Source organism: Anolis sagrei, chromosome Y (genome assembly GCF_037176765.1).
Source record: "Anolis sagrei isolate rAnoSag1 chromosome Y, rAnoSag1.mat, whole genome shotgun sequence".
NCBI classification, from domain to species: domain Eukaryota; kingdom Metazoa; phylum Chordata; class Lepidosauria; order Squamata; family Dactyloidae; genus Anolis; species Anolis sagrei.
Genome location: NC_090035.1, coordinates 9,633,933 through 9,652,277, shown reverse-complemented (window position 1 = coordinate 9,652,277; position 18,345 = coordinate 9,633,933). Strand labels below are relative to the sequence as shown.

The 18,345-nt window shown below is 46.7% G+C and overlaps 1 protein-coding gene across 3 annotated transcripts in view; it reads left to right on the top strand.

The window, feature by feature from the left end:
- Positions 1 to 14,284, top strand: part of LOC137095350 (protein ELFN1-like) — a 314,403-nt gene extending 300,119 nt beyond the window's left edge. For all 3 annotated transcript variants that reach the window (XM_067461898.1, XM_067461899.1, XM_067461901.1), the window contains one exon: positions 10,423 to 14,284. In XM_067461898.1, coding sequence (XP_067317999.1) covers positions 10,895 to 13,288 — 2,394 coding nt within the window. In that variant the 5' untranslated portion in view covers positions 10,423 to 10,894 and the 3' untranslated portion in view covers positions 13,289 to 14,284. The remainder of the gene's footprint in view (positions 1 to 10,422) is intronic.
- Positions 14,285 to 18,345: the final 4,061 nt, after the last annotated feature.

Genomic DNA, 18,345 nt, shown 5'->3' with positions numbered 1-18,345 from the left:
CTTCCAAAGAAGGAGCCTCCACCACACTCTGGGGCAGAGAGTTCCACTGCTGAACGGCTCTCAATCATTAGCGCCTCAACAGTAAAATCAGAATCCAGTCTCATCATCCATTATTCCGTTTTCCTAATCAAATACTTGTTCGAACAGCCAGGTCTTCACTTTCCTCCAAAACGCCAGCAGGGAGGGGGCCGATCTGATATCTGCAGGCAGGGCATTCCACAGCCAAGGGGTCATCACTGAGAAGGGCCTGTCTCTCGTCCCCGCCAAGCACATTTGTGATGCAGGTGGGACAGAGAGCAGGGCCTCCCCAGATGAAGGGAAGTCCACTTGGACTGCTCCCAGCTTCCGGGGCTGCTTTCTTTGAAGGGTGGAAAGTGTGCTGGTGACCGGGGAAGGTTTTTACAAGCACTGTTTCTCAACCTGGGGGTCGAGGGGATCATGAGGGGATGTCAAAGGGGTCGCCAAAGACCATCAGAAAACATAGTATTTTCTGTTGGTCATGGGGATTCCATGTGGGAAGTCTGACCCAATTCTGTAGTTGGTAGAATTCAGAATGCTCTTTGATTGTAGGTGAACTATAAATCCCAACAACTACAACTCCCAAATGTCAAGATCTATTTTCCCCAGACTCCACCAGAGTTCACATTTGAGCATATTGAGTATTCATGCTAAGTTTGGCCCCGATCCATCATTGTGTGAATCGACAGCGCTCCTCTGGATGCAGGTGAACTACAACTCCCAAACTCAAGGTCAATGTCCACCAAACCCTTCTAGTGTTTTCTGTTGGTCATGGGAGTCCTGTGTGCCAAGTTTGGTTCAAATCCATCGCTGGTGGAGTTGAAATTATAGGTGAAGTATAAATCCCAACAAGCACAGCACCCAAATTACAAAATCAATCCTCTCCCAACCCCACTAGCATTCACATTTGGGTGTATTGGGTATTTGTGCTCAATTTAGTCCAGTGAATGAAAATACATCCTGCATATCAGATATTTACATTACAATTTATAACAGTAGTAAAATGACAGATATCAAGTAGCAACAAAAGCAGTATTATGGTTGGGGGTCACCACAACATAAGGAACTGTATTAAGGGGTCACGGCATTAGGAAGGTTGAGAACCACTGCCGTAGTGTGAACAGAGTAGCAGGAACCAGATTTCCCCCCCCCCCCCCCCGCTTCCCCTCTTCTTGTGCTTTCCCCTACCCGCTTTCTGACAGTGGAAGAGCCGAGGCTCCGGGAGGGCAGGACATGTGAACCATAGACTCCCTCCTCCTCCCTCCCTTGCAGCTGTGTCAGTCACTCACTGTGCTGTCTTGTGCATGTGTTCCTTCGTGAATTCGGTGCACAACTAGCGTAGGGTCCCAGCTATCATACTTTTGCCACAAAATCTTTTTTTGGGGATTACAATTCTCACAATCTCCCAACATAAGATATTTGATGATTTGTTGTTCCAAAAAGGATGCTTACCAATTGTTTCCATGCTATGAAGCACCACCCAGTCCGGTGCACCAAAATACAGATTCTACGGTTGTCTCTGGGGTTTCCAGGCCAAAACATGAGACCTATGGATGGATCTTTGTGATGTGACAAAGTTAGGGCAGGAGTTGGTTTTGGGCGGTAGGCTTGTTAACAAAAGACCCTCCTCATAAATATATAGCAGAGTAATTTATTAGCAACATGTAAATGTGAGTAGATCAATCGGTACCACTCGGGTGGGAAGGTAATGGCACTCCATGCTAGCCACATGACCTTGGAGGTGTCTACAGATAACACCGGCTCTTCAGCTTAGAAATGGAGATGAGCACCAACCCCCAGAGTCAGACACGAAAACCTTTACCTAACCTTTACCTAATTTATTAGCAGCAGCATGACCCAGCACCAGTAGGCCAAAGTGATACAAATAACAAAGACACACAGACCAATGTTATCTCTTCCTTAGGAGGCTTTTCTTTGTAGTAAAATAATAGGGTTGTACTATTTGCAAAAACAAGGTTTCCATAACAAAAATAAAGTTCTTTAGTGGTATCAAACAGGATTCATTCTACGGTGTAGATCATCATCATCACTTTATTTCTTAATTAGTCGCTCTCCACCAAGGTGCTCCGAGCGACTTACAATTTAAAACAGTTTATACACAATATAAAACATTCAATATAAAACATTCAGTATAAAAACATTCAACATAAAAACAATCAGCAGTGACTATGGCAAAATTTGATCCGGTTACTTAAATGCACAACCAAACAGCCAAGTCTTGAGCGCCTTTGCAAAAGGTCGCAACTCTGACATTGCTCTAATATATGGAGGCAATGAGTTCCACAGAATTGGAGCATTGATTGAAAAAGCTCTACGCCTTGCAGCTTCCAAATGTGCCTCCCTAGGGCCCGGTATGTAGAGGAGATTTTCCTGAGTGGATCGAGGTGACCACTGATGGGGAAAAGGAATGAGGCGGTCCCTAAGATATAAAGGTCCTTGGCCATTTTGAGCTCTAAATGTCAGGATCAGTATCTTGTAAGAGATCCGATGTTCTATTGGTAGCCAATGCAGTTGTTGCAGAATCGGTGTAATATGGGATCTTATAGATGATCCCGCTAGCAGCCTGGTTGCCGCATTTTGGACCATCCGAATCTTCTGGGTCGTTGACTTCGGAAGGCCGGCATATAAGGCATTGCAATAGTCCAACCTCCTGGTGACTGTTGCGTGGATTACTGTTGCCAGTGCTTCTACCGAAAGGTAGGATGCCAATTTCGTTGCCTGGCGAAGATGAAAAAAGGCCTGCTTACTTATGGCAGTGACCTGAGCCTCCATCATCAGCGATGAGTCCAACACAACCCCAAGGCTTTTAACAGTGGCAGACGGAACCAGAGCTTCCCCATCAAAATCAGGCAGAGACTGGGTTAATTCTGGCGGCTGGCTGGGCCAGAGTATCTCAGTTTTTGCAGGGTTGACTTTTAGTCTGCTTGCTCGTAGCCAACTCATCACTGCTTCCAGACACAGCTTAAAGTTCTCAGGAATCGCAGTTGTTCCAGGTTCGAGACACAAGAGTAGCTGGTAGGCCTGGGTAACAACGCAAAAATTTGTTTCTAAAATCGATTTGTATTTGGGGTTTTTTTTTTGTTTCGATATTTAAAATCATTACAAAATTTTCCTTTTAAAAAGTTCGATATTTACGAAATTTCGTAAATGGTAAAAAATTAACGAATCGATTTCCGAAACAATAACGAATCAATTCGTTAATGGCGGACGCAACCGCGAAATACGCTAAAAAACCTCCAAAAACTTCTGAAGCTTCCCTCTCCCTCTGTTCTTGACTGTTGGTGTGATATTATAATTTTTTTTCACTAATTAAACCATAAAACTGGCCCAGACATGCGGAAATAATAACGAAAGACCTCAGAACAATAACGAAACGAATACAATAACGAAATATGAAGCATTTACAAAACGTGTTTAAAAATTCAGTTTTTTTTAATGATTGCTCCAGAATGGTTCGTTATCGTTTTGTAATTGGAAAAATTAACGAATTGTTAACGAATTACGAATTAACGAAACGAAACCGCCCAGGCCTAGTAGCTGGGTATCATCTGCATACTGGTAGGATCAGTATCTTGTAAGATGCCAAAGCTCCGCACCAGTCCAGCAAGTGGTCGGACGTAGATGTTAAATAACAGGGGCGAGAGGATAGCACCCTGGGGAACTCACTCCACAGCAAAGGCAGGAGCTTTCAGAGCTTTGGCCTGACCACTTCACCCTCTGTCTCCGGTCCCGGAGGAATGAATTGAACCATTTGAGGGCTAAACCTCGTACACCAGACATAGCCAATGTCTGGTGCACCCTAGTTCCATAGAGCCCTGCATAGGGAACACAGGTTGTTATTATTTTCTGTGCAAAAAGCAAAGTGAGATCTGTGAAAACGAATGACTTGCAAAGGAAACGTCCCTCACAGCAAACATTCTGTTTTGCACATCTTCCCAAATCCACCGCTCTCCTTGAAAATGGCACCAGGTCAGGCTTTGCTTCCATCTGCCACTTTGGAAATTAATAGCAATCATTAAAGAGCAGAAGGAGCATCAGCAGCAACAACAAAAAGGAACAACAAACAGGGCCCAAGGTAAACTAATAAAAACAACAACATCATAAAAATGTAGGGCTGTTTCTGCCAAGCAAAAAATTAAAAGTATTTAGACATTGAGCAAGTCGTTTATTACTGCGTTTTTTTCCCTCTTCCACCTGGGGTTTAAATCTCATTACAGTTTGTCCAAAACAGATGTTACCCTTTTAGCGTTTGATTATTAACGACAAAACTCCATTCCTCCAGAGAGAATCGGTGACAGCAATCTCGGGTTTGGGACAGCTTTGTCTTGAGAATGCTCCGACCTGTTCCAATGCTCATGGTCAAAGTTTGGGCAGGCAACTCATCTCCTGAGATCAAAGGTCTGGTTCTGTTTGGATTTCTTGGACAACGTAACCATCACCATGCCAGGAAAGAGATTAAATAGGTGTAGTAACCAGGCAGATGGTGTTATGCGTCCTTGTTAGCATTGTGACCAAAGGTTAACATCCTTGTTGTGTTCTTTCTGGTCACTTCTGACGTACAAGGACCTAAAGGTGAGATTTTCTTGGCAGGATTGGGTTAGAAATTGCCATTGCATTCCCCTGAGACCATGGGAGAATGACTTGTCGAAGGTCATCCAGTGAGTCTTCATGGCTGAGCAACAACCTGAACATGAGGAAGAACTTCCTAACTGTGAGAGCTGTTCGGCAGTGGAACTCTCTGCCTGGAGTGTGGTGGAGGCTCCTTCCTTGGATGCTTTTAAGCAGAGGCTGGATGGCCATCTGTTGGGGCTGCTTTAAATGCGATTTTCCTACTGGATGGCCCACAAGGTCTCTTCTAACTCTAGGCTCTCTGCTGAACGGCTCTCATAGTCAGGAAGTTCTTCCTCATGTTCAAATGGAATCTCCTTTCTTGTAGTTTGAAGCCATTATTCCATTGCGTCCTAGTCTCCACGGAAGCAGGAAACAAGCTTGCTCCCTCCTCCCTCTCACATATTTATACATGGCTATCATGTCTCCTCTCAGCCTTCTCTTCTTCAGGCTAAACATGCCCAGCTCCTCCTCATAGGGCTTGTTCTCTAGACCCTTGATCATCTGAGTTGCCCTTCTCTGGACACATTCCAGCTTGTCAACATCTCTCTTGAATTGTGGTGCCCAGAATTGGACACAGTATGATTCCAGGTGTGGTCTAACCAAGGCAGAATAGAGGGGTAGCATGACTTCCCTGGAGCTAGACACTAGACACCTATTGATGCAGGCCAAAATCCCGTTGGCTTTTTTTGCTCCTCAAAGCTGGCTATGGGTCCACCTCTCCCATTTCCTGAGGACCATAGAAAATGGATCCCCAAGGTGTGAACAGAGCCAGAGAAATTGGCCTTGGAGAATAGAGCTTGGAGAAATTGGGAAAGAGAAGAGAAGGGTTGTAAGAGGGTTGAATGAAAAGAAATGCCTCCACCTTCATAACTCAACAGATGGCAGTACTGATATGCGACAGGTACTGGCTTGTTCAGTAGACTCTCCTCTACAGTTCTGTTTTGGCAGGAAGCCTTAGCATTGAGCGGTTGTGTCGTTAAAGTGCGAAGTATGGAACCCTGCGGATGGTTGGTCAATGTGACTTAAGCAACATGCAGTCATTGAAAGTGTCACCCCAAAGGAGATTCATCAGAGAATGCAAGCTGTTTATTGTGATTGTGTTGATGTGAGTACTGTGCATCATTGGGAGAGTAAGTTTAAAGATGTTGAGATGACACCTTCTGCTGTCAAGAATTCAATGTCTGCATGTTGCTTAAGTCCGTTAACAACACAACCGCTCAATGCTAAGGCTTCCCGCCAAAATGGAACTGTAGAGGAGAGTCTACTGAACAAGCCAGTACCTGCCGCATAGCAGTACTGCCATCTGTTGAGTTACGAAGGTGGAGGCATTACATTTCATTCAACCCTCGTAAATCCAATACGACACATGTAGAACTTCGCTATCCCATGTCCGCCTCCTAAAGAGGAATTCTGAACTGGAAATTAATCCAGGTGTAGACCTAGAGAGCTCTTTTCTACTCTGCGGCAATTCTAAGCTAGAGACGATGCCTTGCAAGTGTGTGGAGACCATGCCAGGAGAATGCCTAACGTGAGCGGGAGAGAGAGACGTGAGCGGATGCCTGCCTAGGAACATCCTTTCCGCACCTGACATCTCCAAAGTGGACGTTGCAGCCATTTAGTGGAGGCTTCATCATTAATAAATGTTTGCCATGCCATCTTAGAGATGTCTCCTTTGATTATTTTACAAGTAACGAATAGCCTTGGCTCATTTTAACGTTTGGTGCCTGCGAGCCAAATCTCCCCCTTCCTCACCCATCTCTTTGCATGATTAAACATTTATCATCCGTAATGGATCGCCGTTGCACTGTCATTGCTCTCTTTTTGTAAAAAGGCAGCTCCCTCATTTATTGATAAACTGACCTGGGTGACGGGGAAGGAGACTCTCCGAGTCTCCTTCCCCGTCACCCAGGAAGGAGGCACAGTGCAGGTGGCAACCTGGAAGGAGGCACAGTGCAGGTGGCAAAAAAGTGGGGTTTGCTATGGAGACAAAGGCACAGGACTGCAAATTGGAATACTGGTGGTGTTGGGGATTGAATTTGTCATTTGGGAGTTGTAGTTGCTGGGATTTAGAGTTCACCTACAATCAAAGAGCATTCCAAACTCCACCAATGTCAGGATTGAACAAAACTTGGCACACAGAACTCCCATGACCAACAGAAAATACTGGAAGGATTTTAGTGAGCATTGACCTAGAGTTTGGGAGTTGTAGTTCACTTACATCCAGAGAGCACTGTGGACTCAAAACAATGACAGATCTGGACCAAACTTCACACGGATACTCAATATGCCCAAATGTGAACACTGGTGGAGTTTGGGGAAAATAGACCTTGTCATTTGGGAGTTGTAGTTGCTGGGATTTATAGTTCACCTACAATCAAAGAGCATTCCAAACTCCACCAATGTCAGGATTGAACAAAACTTTGCACACAGATCTCCCATGACCAACAGGAAGCGTTTGGGAGGTACTGACCTTAAGTTTGGGAGTTGTAGTTCACCTACATCCAGAGAACACTGTGGACTCAAAACTATAATATATCTGGACCAAACTTCACATGGATACTCAATATGCCCAAATGTGAACATTGGTGGAGTTTGGGGAAAATAGACCTTGGGTTGTTGTAGGTTTCTTCGGGCTATATGGCCATGTTCTAGATGCATTCTCTCCTGACGTTTTGCCTGCATCTATGGCAAGCATCATCAAAGGTAGTGAAGACCTCACTACCTCTGAGGATGCTTGCCATAGATGCAGGCGAAACATTAGGTGAGAATGCCTCTAGAACATGGCCATATAGCCCGAAAAAACCGACAACAACCCAGAGATTCCGGCCATGAAAGCCTTCGACAATAAAATAGAACTTGTCATTTGGGAGTTGTACTTGCTGGGATTTATAGTTCACCTACAATCAAAGAATATTCTGAACTCCACCAATGATGGAACTGAACCAAAATTGGCACACAGAACTTTTATGACTAAGTGAAAATACTGGAAGGGTTTGGTGGGCATTGACCTTGAGTTTGGGAGTTGTAGTTCACCTACATCCAGAGAGCACTGTGGACTCAAAACAATGATATATCTGGATCAAACTTCACACGGATACTCAATATGGCCAAATGTGAAAATTGGTGGAGTTTGGGGAAAACAGACCTTGATGTTTTGGAGTTGTAGTTGCTGGGATTTATAGTTCACCTAAAACCAAAGAGCATCCTGAACCCCACCAACAAAGGAATCAAACCAAACCTGGCACACAGAACTCCCATGACTAGCAAAATATTCACTCCTAATTGAAAATGGGTAGCCTGACAGATGGGACTCCCATTGGGAAAAACTAATAAGCAAGCAATAATGGTGTAGTTTTCCTCTGGTTTGCAGCATCCCAGTCGTGGCCAAATGCCAGGAAGGTGCCTTGCTGTTATTGCCTACCAGCATTTGGCCACAATTGGGCTGATATAGAGCTGCATGCATCCACAGGATCTCAGCCAGAGTTTCCTGGAAACTTGCTCCAAACCAGCGGCCAGCAGCTTAAGTCCTAGCACAGATCCATAGACCACCACTTTGAGTCAAACTGTTTAATTTAAAGTAACTCTATGATTGACAATAACTGAGTGATTTTAGACAATTGAAATTAGTACTTCACACCCTCTAAGCCAGTGGCTCTCAACCTTCTTAATGCCGTGACCCCTTAATACAGTTCCTCATGTTGTGGTGACCCCCAAACATAATATTATTTCCATTGCTACTTCATAAATGTAATTTTGCTACTGTTATTAATCATAATGTAATATCTGATATGCAGGATGTATTTTGATTCAATGGGCCAAATTTGGCACAAATACCCCATACACCCAAATTTGAATACTGGTGCAGTTAGGGGTTGATTTCATAGAATCATAGAATCAAAGAGTTGGAAGAGACCTCCTGGGCCATCCAGTCCAACCCCCTGCCAAGAAGCAGGAATATTGCATTCAAAGTACCCCTGACAGATGGCCATCCAGCCCCTGTTTAAAAGCTTCCAAAGAAGGAGCCTCCACCACACTCCGGGGCAGAGAGTTCCACTGCTGAACGGCTCTCACAGTCAGGAAGTTCTTCCTCGTGTTCAGATGGAATCTCCTTTCTTGCAGTTTGAAGCCATTGTTTCGTGTCCTAGTCAGCAAGGAAGCAGAAAACAAGCTTGCTCCCTCCTCCCTGTGGCTTCCTCTCACATATTTATACATGGCTATCATATCTCCTCTCAGCCTTCTCCTCTCAGCCTTTGTCATTTGGGAGTTGTAGTTGCTGGGATTTATAGTTCACCTACAATCAAAGAGGATACTGGACTCCACCAACGATGGAATTTAACCAGTCTTGGCACACCAAACTCCCATTACCCACAGAAAATACTGAAAGGGTTTGGTGGGCATTGACCTTGAGTTTGGGAATTGTAGTTCACCTACATCAGGAGAGCACTGTGGACTTAAACAATGATAGATCTGGAACAAACTTCACACGAATACTCAATATGATCAAATGTGAACACTGGTGGAGTTTGGGGGAAATAGAGCTTGACATTTTGGAGTTGTAGTTGCTGGGATTTATAGTTCACCTACAATCAAAGAGCATTCTGAACCTCACCAACAATAAAATTGAGTCAAACTTCCCACACAGAACCCCCATGCCTTGAAGGGACTCATTGGCACGAGCCTCCCTTCATCCTAGTGTGCTCTCCCTCACCCACACATGCGCACCATACTGCCACATGCCAAGCACGCCTGCTCTCCTCACTTGGAGTCTCAAAAATGGCCTTCCCCTTGGCTGAGAGGCCAGGCAATCACAGCGGTGGGCTATTGGTGGGAAGATTGGTCTCCAAAAAGGAAGAGGAGGATCATTGGAGGGATCTTCAGCCTTCTCTGCCAAAAGGGTTCCTAAGACCATCAGAAAAATATGTTTTCTGATGGTCTTCGGTGACCCCTGTGACACCCCCTTGCACCCCCCCCCAGGGGTCCTGACCCCCAGGTAGAATCAAAGAATCAAAGAGTTGGAAGAGACCTCATGGGCCATCCAGTCCAACCCCATTCTGCCAAGAAGCAGGAATATTGCATTCAAATCACCCCTGACAGATGGCCATCCAGCCTCTGTTTAAAAGCTTCCAAAGAAGGAGCCTCCACCACACTCCAGGGCAGAGAGTTCCACTGCTGAACGGCTCTCACAGTCAGGAAGTTCTTCCTCGTGTTCAGGTGGAATCTCCTCTCTTATAGTTTGAAGCCATTGTTCCGCGTCCTAGTCTCCAAGGAAGCAGAAAACAAGCTTGCTCTCTCCTCCCTGTGGCTTCCTCTCACATATTTATACATGGCTATCATATCTCCTCTCAGCCTTCTCTTCTTCAGGCTAAACATGCCCAGCTCCTTAAGCCGCTCCTCATAGGGCTTGTTCTCCAGACCTTTTATCATTTTAGTCGCCCTCCTCTGGACACATTCCAGCTTGTCAATATCTCTCTTGAATTGTGGTGCCCAGAATTGGACACAATATTCCAAATGTGGTCTAACCAAAACAGAATAGAGGGGTAGCATGACTTCCCTAGGTTGCAAAACCTACAAGGTACAGTACAGTAGTTTAGAGTTTAATACAGAAAAATGCAGCTTCCCAGATCGTCCCAGTTAGCATAACCAGTGATCAAGCTTGCTGTGGGATTTTGAGTTGTAGTCCAAAATCTAGCTTCCCCAAGCCATTCTTAACTTTTTTTTCCCCATTTTGACAAAATGCCTCAAAATGTTAATGTTCTTTCTTTGCTTCAACAGGAGCCCCAAATAACCTGGCACACACGGCGTGGAGAGGTAGAGGAACTGAGGACAAGAATGACGGAACGGGACCCCCGAACCAGAATGGGGTCCGGCAGCAAGAAGAAAACAAGACAGACTGGCACCGAGAAGGAGAGGAGAGCTCGCGCCTGAGTTTCGACACTTCCGCCCCACCTTCTCCAGAGTGACTTTAAAGAAAACTGGATATGATGGAGGAAAAATCAACTTCCCGGGAGGAGTTTTGCTGAAGCTTTGGCTGGTGGTGCCTGGCCAAGACTCAAGACGCGAGAAGCTCTTCCTTCACCAGACACTTCCCTTCATGGTTGGAAACCATGGAGAGAAAGGCAAGAATGGCAAAGCTCTCCACGAAACACTAGCCAAAGGCAGGGCTGTGCCGTCCAAGGAACCTCCCTCCTGTTCCCCTTCCGGCAGATAAAGGGCAAGTCCCCCCAGCTCTGCGCGGCCCTTCCAAATGGCAGGCCATCGCTGGGCCGTGACATCAGCACTGTGCACATGCATGGCGGCCATGTCTCTTCTGTACGTGGGCAAGGTGCAGGCCGACTGCTGGCTGATCGAGGGCGAGAAGGGCTTTGTGTGGCTGGCCATCTGTAGCCAGAACCAACCCCCATACGAGTCCATCCCCCAGCAAATCAACAGCACCATCTTGGACTTGCGGCTGAATGACAACAAGATCAAAAGCGTGCAGTTCTCCTCCCTCAGCCGCTTCAGTAACCTCACATACCTCAACCTGACCAAGAACGAGATCTCGTACATCGAGGACGGTGCCTTTTCGGGACAGTACAACCTGCAGGTGCTGCAGCTGGGCTACAACCGCTTGAGGAACCTGACGGAGGGGATCCTGCGGGGACTGGGGAAGCTGGAGTACCTCTACCTCCAGGCCAACCTGATTGAGACTGTCACCCCCAATGCCTTCGGAGAGTGCCCCAACATCGTGAACATTGACCTGTCCATGAATAGGATCCAGCGCCTGGACAGCAACACCTTCAGGGGCTTGACCAAGCTCTCGGTCTGTGAACTCTACAGCAACCCTTTCTATTGCTCCTGCGAGCTCCTGGGCTTCCTTCAGTGGCTTGAGGGCTTCACCAACATGACCCGTACCTATGACCGCATGCAGTGTGACTCCCCGCCGGACTACTCCGGCTACTACCTTTTAGGCCAAGGGCGGAGCGGATATCGCAACGCCCTGGGCATGCTCTCCTCTCTCTGCACCGGTGGCCCCTACACCATGCCGCCTTTTGTTATCCTACCCAAGAACCCAGTGACCACTGCTCTTCCGGAGAGCCCATGCCCTGAGGAAGAGTGCTTCTCTGGTGACGGCACCACACCACAAATCTCACTCCACACACCTGTGATCGACCCGGGTTTGTATCCGACCATGAAAGTCAAGCATGTGACTCACAACTCAGCTGTGCTGAGCGTGCAGATCCCAGCTCCTTACAGCAAGATGTACACACTGGCCCAGTTCGAGAACGGTCGCTACAACATCCTTGCCAAGCTCTTGAAGAAGAAAGAGGAAATTGAGCTGACCGACCTGGGCCCCAACGAAGACTACACCTACTGCGTGACCTCCTCCAACCGAATCGGGCGGTATAACTACACTTGCCTCACCCTCAACCTCAACAAGCAAAACAGGGAAGAGCCAATACCCAGCCCGTCCACTGCCACTCACTACATCATGACCATACTGGGCTGCATGTTCGGCATGGTGATCGTCTTGGGTGTGGTGTACTATTGCCTCCGGAAGAAGCGCCACCAGGAAGAGAAGCACAAGCAAGCTGCCATCAACATGAAGAAAACCATCATTGAGCTGAAATATGGGCCAGAGATGGAGACCACCAGCATCTCTCAGCTGTCCCAAGGCCAGATGTTGGGTGGGGAGACCATGACCCGTATCCCTTACCTCCCATCTGTGGGGGAGGTTGAGCAGTACAAGCTGATTGACAGCAGCGAGACCCCCAAAGCTACCAAGGGCAACTACATGGAAGTACGAACTGGCGAGCAGCCCGAACGGAGGGACTGCGAGCTCCCTATGCCGCCGGACAGCCAAAGCTCTGTGGCAGAGATCTCCACCATCACGAAAGAGGTGGACAAGGTGAACCAGATCATCAACAACTGCATCGATGCCTTGAAGTCAGAATCCACGTCTTTCCAGGGGGTGAAGTCGGGAGCGGTGTCTACTGCCGAACCCCAGCTGGTGCTCTTATCCGAACAGATCCCCAGCAAACACAGCTTCCTCACTCCCGTCTACAAGGAGAGCTACAACCACCCGCTCCAGCGGCACCACAGCATGGAGGGCCCCCCAAAACGTTCCAGCACTTCTTCCAGCGGCTCCGTCCGCAGCCCCAGATCCTTCCGCTCCGAGGGCTCCGGCCACAAATCAGAAGCCAAATATATCGAGAAGACATCTCCGACCGCTGATACCATCCTCACTGTGACGCCGGCGGCTGCTATCTTACGGGCCGAGGCCGAGAAGATCCGGCAGTACAGCGAGCACCGGCACTCGTACCCAGGGTCCCACCAGGCGGAGCAGCACGAGAGCGGCATGGGTGGGCGCAAGCCTTCCATTTTGGAACCCTTGACCCGCCCCCGCCCAAGAGACTTGGCCTACTCTCAGCTTTCTCCCCAGTACCACAACCTGAGCTACAGCTCCAGCCCCGAGTACACCTGCAAACCCTCCCACAGCATCTGGGAGCGCTTTAAACTGAACCGCAAGCGGCACAAAGACGAGGAGGAGTACATGGCCGCCGGCCACGCCCTGCGCAAAAAGGTCCAGTTTGCCAAAGACGAGGATCTCCACGACATCTTAGACTACTGGAAAGGGGTTTCCGCCCAGCACAAGTCCTGAGTCCTCGGCCTATTCGTGACTTAACCTTGGACCAAACGAAAGACACCAGAATAATAATAATAATAATTGGAAGAAAAAAAATCAGCAGCAGCAGCTATTTCTTTTTAACCCAGACTTCTCTTCGAAAAGGAAAACGAAGAAATAACTTATGAGAATCTACAGCTATTCTATATAATGTATCAGAGAGATGGGGGAGGGAGTATGAGGAAAGAAAGAAGGAAGGAAGCAAAGGGGATGAAAAGGTATGAAAAGGCTGGTCTGACCATTGTGGAATCTGCACCAAATTGGAAGAGCAGGGGAGCCCTTTCCCCCAAATACTTAAATGTGGGGAAGGGGAAGAGTTTATGTTTCTTTTTCTAAAAAAAAAACACAGAAAATTGAATAAAAAAGGAAGGAAGAAAAGAAAGGAAAGAATGGGAGAGAAACCAAAAGTGTGGGAGAGCCAGGCAGAAAACCAAAGGAGTACGGAGTAAACCACCAACACATCGCATGGCTCCTTCTTCTGTGTTCTTGTGGACTCTATGTACAGTTTTGTCTTCTTCTTCTTCCTTTCAGTAACCAAAAAAAGGAAAACTAAACAAACAAAAAACAAAGAGGTAAACCAGGAAAAAAAAGAGTTAGCAGAAGGATTTTAAAAAATAATAATAAAAAATATATCCTTTTGGGCCTTTTGCAAATGGAGTCTTCCAGTTTAGACTATTAATTGCCTGAAGCCCCATTTGTGCAATTTTGATGAGGGTTTGTTCTCTTTTTTCTTTGGTTTTGTTTCTTTGGCGGAAGGATCCGCCGCAATCTCGCATTGTAAAGCGGATGCTGTTCTAATTGTACAGAGAGAAGAGAAATTCTATATTTGCAAAATGTTTGCTGTATAATGAGAGAGAGAGAAAGAGAAAGGAAAAAAATATTACATCTACTAAAAGAAATATATCTATATATTCACCTGTTTGTACCAGGTTTTAATCATGGATTTTAGAAAAAAAGAGAAAAAAAAACCTACCGCTGGGCTTGGTTTGAAGTTTTTTGTTTCTTTGAAGGGGTATTTTGGGGAGGGAAGGGGAGGGGAGGGGGGTCTTGATCCGTTATTCACTGTGGACAGGTGGGGTGTTTCTTGCTTTCAATGAATGTTTGTGACTTCAGTTCTGGTCAATTCCAAGTGCACTGAGAAAAAAAAGACACATTCTGTAAGAGAAACAAAACCCAGAGTTGCTTTCGTTATTCAAGGGTCGAGGGGAACGCTGCCTTCCAGAGCTAAAAAGGGGAAGGGGCAATGGGGGAGGAAGGCCTTCTCAGTGCTGTGACCCAAGCATTTGCAAAAGGAAAGAGACTCCTCCTAGAGATGGTTCCTTCTGCCATCCCTTCTCTCTCACAACACATGCTAGTCATTGTTGTTCTCATGTCCCTCCAACCAATGGTTCCCAGCCTGTGGTCCATGGACCACCAGGGGTCCACAAAAACGAAAATATGGTCCGTGGCCTCACCATTACTACACAGTTGCCTCAAAACCATGTGGCAATGAGAGTAACTGGTCTCATAAAGCCCTCTTATAATGCCGAGGCAATGGGGGTTGTCCGTGGATCACAAATGGTCCACAAGAATGAAAATATGGTCAGCAGACTCACCACTAGTACACCATTGCCTCAAAACCATGCAGCAACAAGAGTGACTGGTCTCATGAAACCTTATTATAGTGACGAGGCAACGGGAGTGGTCTGCGGACCACCAGTGGTCCACAAGAATGAAAATATGGTCCGCAGTCTCACCATTACTACACAGTTGCCTTGAAACCATGAGGCAATGAGAGTGACTGATCTCATTAAGCCCTCTTATAGAGCTGAGACAACAGGGGTGGTCCATGGACCACCAGTGGTCCACAAGAATGAAAATATGGTCTGCAGTCTCACCATTACTACACAGTTGCCTTGAAACCATGAGGCAAAGAGAGTGACTGGTCTCATTAAGCCCTCTTATACGGTTGAGACAACAGGGGTGGTCCGTGGACCACCAGTGGTCCACAAGAATGAAAATATGGTCCATAGCCTCACCATTACTACACCATTGCCTCAAAAATATGTGGCAACGAGAGTGACTGGTCTCATGAAGCCCTCTTATAATGCTGAGGCAATGGGGGTGGTCTGTGGATCACCAATAGTCTACAAGAATTAAAATATGGTCCGCAATCTCACCATTACTGCTCGCTGCCCCATGGTTTTGAGGCAACAGTGTAGTAATGGTGAGGCCGTGGACCATATTTTCATTCTTGCGGACCAGTGGTGGTCCAAAGACCACCCCCGTTGCCTCGAAACCATGAGGCAATGAGAGTGACTGGTGTCATGAATCCTTATTATAGTGACGAGGCAACAGGAGTGGTCTGCAGACCACCAGTGGTACACAAGAATGAAAATATGGTCTCATCATTATTACACAATTGCCTTGAAACCATGTGGCAATGAGAGTGACTGGTCTCATGAAGCCCTCTTATAGTGACGAGGCAATGGGGGTGGTCCGTGGATCACCAGTGGTCCACAAGAATGAAAATATGGTCCACAGTCTTACCGTTACTACTAGTTGCCACATTGTTTTGAGGCAACAGTGTAGTAATGGTGAGGCTGTGGACCATATTTTCATTCTTGTGGACTACTGGTGGTCAACAGACCAGTAGTCCACAAGAATGAAAATATGGTCCAGAGCCAAGACAATGGGTGGTCCATGGACCACCAGTGGTCCACAAGAATGAAAATATGATCCGCAGACTCACCATTACTACACCATTGCCTCAAAACCACATGGCAACATGAGTGACTGGTCTCATGAAATCCTCTTATAGTGCCGAGGCAACAGGGGTGGTCTGTGGACCACGCCTAGTCTCCTGCCATCTTGTCACAGGACTCAATACCATGCTTGTTTTCCCTTATCTCTTTCTCTGTGAGAAATGTCCAGTTTGATAGTGGTCACCGTTTTCGTTTTATATCCCACTTTTAGGAGAAATAGGACAAATGTTCTAGGCACCACAATTGAAGAGAGATATTGACAAACTGAAATGTGTCCAGAGGAGGGTGACTAAAATGATCAAGGTTCTGGAGAACAAGCCCTATGAGGAGCAGCTTAAAGAGCTGGGCACGTTTAGACTGAAGAAGAGAAGGCTGAGAGGAGACATGAGAGCCATGTATAAATATGTGAGAGAAAGTCATAGGGAGGAGGGAGAAAACTTGTTTTCTGCTGCCCCAGAGACTAGGATGTGGAACAATGGCTTCAAACGACAGGAAAGGAGATTCCACCTGAACATGAGGAAGAACTTCCTGACTGAGAGCTATTCACCAGTGGAACTCGCTCTCTGCCCCGGAATATGATAGAGGCTTCTTCTTTGGAGGCTTTGAAACAGAAGCTGGATAGCCATCTGTCAGGGGTGCTTTGAATGCAATTATCCAGCTTCTTGGCAGAACAGGGTTGGATTGGATGGCCCATGAGGTCTCTTCCAACTCTAGGATTCTATGATTCTATAATAAGCAAAACCCTGTAAATTAGACAAAAGATGGGCATTCAATTCTGGACAAGCGACGCTTAGAATCATAGAATCATAGAATCAAAGAGTTGGAAGAGACCTCATGGGCCATCCAGTCCAACCCCCTGCCAAGAAGCAGGAATATTGCATTCAAATCACCCCTGACAGATGGCCATCCAGCCTCTGCTTAAAAGCTTCCAAAGAAGGAGCCTCCACCACACTCCGGGGCAAAGAGTTCCACTGCTGAACGGCTCTCACAGTCAGGAAGTTCTTCCTAATGTTCAGATGGAATCTCCTCTCTTGTAGTTTGAAGCCATTGTTCCATTGCATCCTAGTCTCCAAGGAAGCAGAAAACAAGCTTGCTCCCTCCTCCCTGTGGCTTCCTCTCACATATTTATACATGGCTATCATATCTCCTCTCAGCCTTCTCTTCTTCAGGCTAAACATGCCCAGTTCCCTAAGCCGCTCCTCATAGGGCTTGTTCTCCAGACCCTTGATCATTTTAGTCGCCCTCCTCTGGACACATTCCAGCTTGTCAATATCCCGCATCATTCTGGGACTTTGTGGGAATGCAATTTCCAATAAAATGAGAGGTGCAGGCATTAGCAGGAGACTCTGCTGGAGCCCTGCAGCTTCCTAAAGGTAGGCAAAGTTGCTTTTTGCAGTAAAAGTGCCAGTGCCCCAGAATGCTGGCTCTGGTATTCTAGTACCTTTAGTCCCAAAATGTAATTTCCACAACGTCTGGGGAGGTGCTGAAGAATCTACATGTGATCACTGGACCTTGAACTGCATCAACTTGGCACTCACATCAAGAACCAGGATGAGCCACAAATTTTGAAATTGAAATGTTGGACAACCAGAGATGTGTGCAAGACAACAAAACATTTGATCATAAAACCTTTGAGTTGTAAGAGACCTCATGAGCAATTCAGTCCAACCCCATTCTGCCATGAAGTAGTAATTCCAAAGCAGGAGCCTCCACCACAATCTGGGGTGGTGTGTGGTGATCAAACCCGGACAACCTCCAGATGCTTTGGACTTCAGCTCCCAGACTATTGAACAAGCTAGCCAGGGCTTCTGGGAGTTGGAGGCCCAAACACCTGGAGAACTGCAGGTTGTGCAGGCCTGTATCAGATGCACAAAGCTGCTTACCCCATAGCAATCTTGTTTTTGAACAATCCACTGTAACATGTACATCATGGATGCCCAGGTTCACCAGCCACGACACTCCTCTGCACTTATTTCCATGCCTCAAAGCTGTTTTGACAAGCCTTCTTGCAAAAGGTTGCATGTATTTTGAAGGCAGCAGGGAGAAAACAGAGAGATCCGGATAAGGAGTAAAGGGTTGGCACACACAGGTTCATCCCCTCTCTCTCCCGGTATTTATTTGTATGGACAAGGAGTCATTCGTGGGAATTTATAATGAACAGCACATCCACTCGACATAAAGAAAAAGCCGTTTTCAATCCTTTCCCCTCAGTTCTGCCCTGACTTGTGGAGCCCATGAGGTCACTCCCTGGTACACAGCTTTCGACGTGATTTCCTTGAGGCTGGGCAA